Below are 5,336 nucleotides of genomic sequence, written 5' to 3' on the forward strand. Positions count from 1 at the left end.
TCGCGTATAATAGGCACGGTGTGCTCGCGCAGTTCGAGCGCAACTTCGTTGCGCGTGAAACTTGGCGCGAGGCACTACCGTGCCTCTTGATACACGTAATGATTCAAACTGAAATTTCAATTCAAAAATTCATCTAGGACACATCTTGATTTGCATCACATTAAATGAAATATCTAATTTACTTCTCTCAAAATTAAAAAATCCATTGCGAAAAATAGTTCAGGAGTCGAACTCGAATCCTCCCGTTTATTTTCTGTTTTTGTTGCATAGCGGCCAATGTATCAACTATTTTTCTTTTATTTCTANCCATTAAATTAGAGTAAAACTATCACAAATATAAATATTTGAAGTTTTTACTTCGATCCGGCAAATATAGTTATTATGGAAGGCAATAAAAGTAAAAGAAAAAGTCATGTAAATGTCGACCAATTATGGAAAAAATGGTTTATAATTAAAATAAATAATGAAGCTAAGTGCCTAATATGCGGAATAACCATCACTGCTAAAAATTATAATATAGAAAACGTTATAAATCTAAACATGAATCTACACATAATAAAATTGAAGAAGTAGAGCGAATGGAACTTTTAAAAGAATTAAAATTGAGAGTCATTGATTATGAGGTAATTTTTATTTATATATCATAAGTATTTTAATATATATAATTTTTTTAATTATAATAATATAATTAATGTGTATAATTTGATATAATAAATTTTATGTTTTTTTAATAATATATTTTTCTAATAATAATAATAGGCAGAAGAATCGGATCTTGCATCTGCTAAATACGCGAGTTACAAAATCTCACACGCAATTGCACGAGAGTCACGACCGTTTACTTGTGAATCTTCTATAAAAAAGTGTTTAGAGATTGCGGCAGAATCTGTGTGTCCAAATGATATTGGAAAAGTTAAAGCAATTAGAGTGTCCGCTCGTACTGTAGCACGTCGCGTTGAAAATTTTAGTGCAGATCTCGTGCGACAGTTAGAATTAAAAGCGAAAACGTTTATTGCCTATTCATTAGCGCTCGACGAAAGTACCGATATCACAGATATTTCCCAACTGGCGATTTTTTTTCGTGGAGTGAATAATAATTTAGTAATTACAGAGGAGTTATTAGATATTATATCTTTGAAAGATACTACAACGGGAGAAGATGTAATAAAGAGTGTAGAAAAAGCAATGACAAATATCTCGTTGTCGTGGGAAAACTTAGTTTCGGTTGCTACCGTTGGTGCTGCAGCAATGGTGGGACAACATGCTGGATTTATAGGACGTCTGGAATCAAAATTAAGATCGCAATCAAGACAAGAAATATATTCCATACATTGCATCATTCATCAGAAAGCATTATGTGCAAAATCCCTGAAATATGAGGAAGTAATGAAAATTGTTATTAAAGTTGTCAATTTTATTAAAACAACAGAATTGAACCATCGCAAATTTCTTGAATTTTTAAACTTTTTAAATTCAGAATATCAAGAGGCACGGTAGTACCTCGCACCAAGTTCACGCGCGCGCAGTGCGCCCGAACGCGAAAATGAAGAATTTTAGGAGTGGGAAAAAATTCAATCAGCACTATCTTAATACTGACTAAACCGATCGGCATTATTCTAGTCTCAATCGATTCAGGTAAAAAGGCAGAAAAGAAAAGTATTAATGTGTTTTTTTTTCCAAGGCTTGTTTTCAAAGCTGTTTACAGAAAACGTTTTGACTTGTAATTTTTCACGTTTTCTGACTAGAAAGGCAAGTAGTGAGAAAAAACGACCGGCTAGGTGGTGGGGAAACACGACCGGCTAGGTGGTGCAGAAAAACGACCAGCTAAGTGGTGGGGTACTGTCAGTTTATTTGTGGTGTGAAAAATGGTGCCAATATACATGCGCCTACACTGTGAAAGAGAGTAAGAAAGAGTGAAAAAGAAAGTGAGAGAGAGTGCAAGAAAAAGTAAGAAAAAGTAGGATAGAACATGAAAAATAGTCAGAGAATGTAAGAGAAAATGAGAAAGAGTACGAGAGAGAGTGAGAGAAAGTGAAAGAGACCACAAAAGAGTGCAAAAAAAAGTGAGAGAAAATGCAAGAAAGAGTGAGAGAGAATAGAATAGAAAATGAGAAAGAGTGAGAGAGTGTGAGAGAATGTCTTATAGAGTGCGAGATAAAGTAAGAGAGAGTAAGAAAGAGTGCGAGAGAAACAAAGAGAGAGTGAGAGAGAGAAAGACAAAATTTAAGAGTACGAGAGACAGTGAGAAAGTGAGAGAGAATAAACAAAAGTGGAAAAAAGATTGTGAGAGACTGCGAGAAAGAGTGAGAGAGAGTAAGATAGAAACAGAGAAAGAGTGGGAAAGTGTGAAAGAACGTGTTATAGAATGCGAGAGAGAGTAAGAGAGATTGAGAAAGAGTGCGAGAGAAACTGAGAGAGTGTGAGACAGAGAAAAAGAAAGTGTAAGAGTGTGAAAAAGAGTGAAAGAGAGTGAGAGAGAATAAGAAAAAGTAGGAAAAAAAGTGAGAGAGAGTGCGAGAAAGAGTAAAAGAAAGTGCAAGAAAGAGTGAGAGAGAGTAGGATAGAAACTGAGGAAGTGTGAAAGAAAGATAGAGAGAGAAATTGTAAATGTGCGAGAGAGTGGAGAAGAGTGCGAAAAAAAGTGAGAGAGAGTGCGAGAAAGAGTGAGAGAGAGTGCGAGAAAGAGTGAGAGAGAGTGCGAGAAAGAAAGAGAGAGAATAAAATAGAAAAATGAATGAGTGGGAGAGTGTGAGAAAAAGTGTTATAGAATGCGAAAAAGAGAGAGAGAGATAGAGTGCAAGTGACCACGAAAGAGTGCAAAAAAAAGTGAGAGAGAGAGCAAGAAAGAGTGAGAGAGAGTGCGAGAAAAAACGAGAGAGAGTAGGATAGAAAATGAGAAAAAGTAAGAGAGTGTAAGAGAGTGTCTTATAGAGTGCAAGAGAGAGTAAGAAAGAGTGATACAGAGTAAGAGAAAGTGCGAGAAAGAGTAAGAGAGAGTAAGATAGAAAAAGAGAAAAAGTGGGAGAGTGTGAGAAAATGTGTTATAGAGTGCGAGAAAAAGTAAGAGAAAGTGAGAATAAGTGCAAGAGCTATAGAGATAGAGTCAGAGAGAGAGAGAGAGAGAGAGAGTGATAGTGACCACAAAAGAGTGCAAAAAAGAGTGAGAAAGAGTGCGAGAAAGAGTGAGAGAGAGTAGGATAGTAAATGAGAAAAAGTGAGAGAATGTGAAAGAGTGTCTTATAGAGTGCGAGAAACAGTAAGAGAAAGTAAGAAAGAGTAAGAGAGAGTGCGAGAAAGAGTGAGAGAGAATAAAATAGAAAAAGAGAAAGAGTGGGAGAGTGTGAGAGAAAGTGTTTTAGAATGCAAAAGAGAGAAAAAGTGCGAGAGAAAGTGAGATAAAAAGAGAAAAAGTGTAAGAGTGAAAGAGAGAGTGAGAGAGAATAAAGCAGAATAAAAAAAAGTGGAAAAAAGAGTAAAAGAGAGTGCGAGAAAGTAGGATAGAAAAAAAGAAAGAGTGGAAGAGTGTGAGAGAGTGTTATAAAGTGCGAAAGAGAGTAAGAGAAAGTGAGAAAAAGTGCAAGAAATATAGAGAGAGAGTGAGAGAGAGAGAAAGAAAGAGAGTGACAGTGACCACAAAAGAGTGCAAAAAAGAGTGAGAGAGAGTGCGAGAAAGAGTGAGAGAGAGTGCGAGAAAAAGTGAGAGAGAGTAGGATAGAAAATAAGAAAGAGAGGGAAAGTGCGAGAGAGAGTGCAATAGAGTGCAAGAGAGAGTAAATAAGAGTTAGAAAGAATGCGAGAGAAACTGAGAGAATGTGTGAGAGAGAGAGAAAGAAAATGTAAATGTGCGAGAGAAAGTAAGAGAGAGTGAGGAAGAGTGCGAGAGAGACTGAGAGAGAGAGAGAAAGAAAGATAAAGTGTAAAAGTGCAAAAACGAGTGAGTGAGAGAGAATAAAAGAGTGGAAAAAAGAGTGAAAACAAGTGGGAGAGAAAGTGTTATAGTGTGCGAGAGAGTGTAAGGAAGAATAAGAAAAAATGCGAGAGAGAGTGAGAGAGAGAGAGAGAAAGTGTAAGAGTGCAAGAGAGAGTGAGAGAAACTGAAAGAGACCAAAAAAGAGTGCAAAAAAAGTGAGAGAAAGTGCGAGAAAAAGTGAGAGAGAGTACGAGAAATAGTGAAAAAGAGTAGGATAGAAAATGAGAAAAAGTGAAAGAAGTGAAAGAGTGTGTTATAGAGTGCGAGAAAGAGTAAGAGAAAGTGAGAAAAAGAGCAAGAGATACTGAGAGAGAGTGAGAGAGAGAGAGAGAGAAAATGTAAGAGTGCAAGAGAGAGAGAGTGAGAGAAAGTGAAAGAGACCAAAAACGTGTGCAAAAAAAGTGAGAGAGAATGCGAGAAAGAGTTAGAGAGAGAGCGAGAAAGAGTGAAAGAGAATGCGAGAAAGAGTGAGAGAGAATAGGATAGAAAATGAGGAAGAGTGAGAGAAGTGTGAGAGTGTGTTATAGAGTGCAAGAGAAAGTAAGAGAGAGTGAGGAAAAGTGCGAGAAAGACTGATAGAAAGTGAGAGAGAAAGAGAAAAAGTGTAAGAGTTTTTTCCATTCCATCGCTACGGCGCGATAAACTGGACTATCCTTACGTTGGATGCATGCTGATTAGCGGATCTTTATTAATTAATATTTTGTTAATTATTGCGAATCTTGCAAAGTGGTATAAAACTTTTTGTCTTAGAATAAGTCCTTCTATCTTCCTACAAGTGGCTGGACGGCAATTACCATACACTCTTTATAACATATAAGTTTACATACATATAACATTTTATGTATAATACATCTGTACCAAATTGTATATATTTGTATATTATATAGTTATATATTATATATTTATATCTTTATGTACTAATTATGTAATATTTTTTTATTTTTAGGTATCCAGTGAATTAACAAACAATTATAATTAAAAATAATATTTTTTTTTCAATTAAAATTGATATATTTTTATTAGCATTTGTATACTTCTTCAGATATGTGAAGTAATTATGTTCTTTTTAATTTAATGGTGTTATTTTTTTTTATTTGTAAAAAAAGTGTATTTTTTGTTTAATTTGTAATAAAAAATTAATATAATATAATTACACACATAAGTAATTTTAATATTATGTGTCATATGTGTGTGTGTATGATTAGTGTATTTTTAAATTAGCATTATTGTATTTTCTAATGTAAAGTAATTATATTGTTTTTAATTAATGTTATATTTATATATATAACGTTATATTATTTGCACTATTATTAAAATAATAAATGTAATTTTGTTTAATGTGTAATAAAAAGTTAGTATATAAGTT

The 5,336-nt window shown here is 34.3% G+C and overlaps 1 protein-coding gene across 1 annotated transcript; it reads left to right on the forward strand.

The window, feature by feature from the left end:
• The first annotated feature begins 578 nt into the window (after positions 1-578).
• On the forward strand, positions 579-4,949 carry LOC109861948 (general transcription factor II-I repeat domain-containing protein 2-like). The gene is made up of 3 exons (XM_020441805.1): positions 579-623; positions 760-1,383; positions 4,917-4,949. The coding sequence occupies exons 1-3, from the start codon at positions 579-581 to the stop codon at positions 4,947-4,949; spliced, it is 702 nt and encodes a 233-aa protein (XP_020297394.1).
• The last annotated feature ends 387 nt before the right edge of the window (positions 4,950-5,336 follow it).

This window comes from Pseudomyrmex gracilis, unplaced genomic scaffold (genome assembly GCF_002006095.1).
Source record: "Pseudomyrmex gracilis isolate BER0280 unplaced genomic scaffold, ASM200609v1 scaffold_1189, whole genome shotgun sequence".
In the NCBI taxonomy this organism is placed as follows: Eukaryota; Metazoa; Arthropoda; class Insecta; order Hymenoptera; family Formicidae; genus Pseudomyrmex; species Pseudomyrmex gracilis.

Bases quoted from the DNA above. Each gene is read 5' to 3' on its own strand.
- LOC109861948 (XM_020441805.1), top strand. From the start codon at position 579: ATGGAACTTTTAAAAGAATTAAAATTGAGAGTCATTGATTATGAG. The intron at 624-759 runs GTAATTTTTATT...TAATAATAATAG, and splicing joins TGAGAGTCATTGATTATGAG to GCAGAAGAATCGGATCTTGC. The intron at 1,384-4,916 runs GTAATGAAAATT...TTTTATTTTTAG, and splicing joins AATCCCTGAAATATGAGGAA to GTATCCAGTGAATTAACAAA.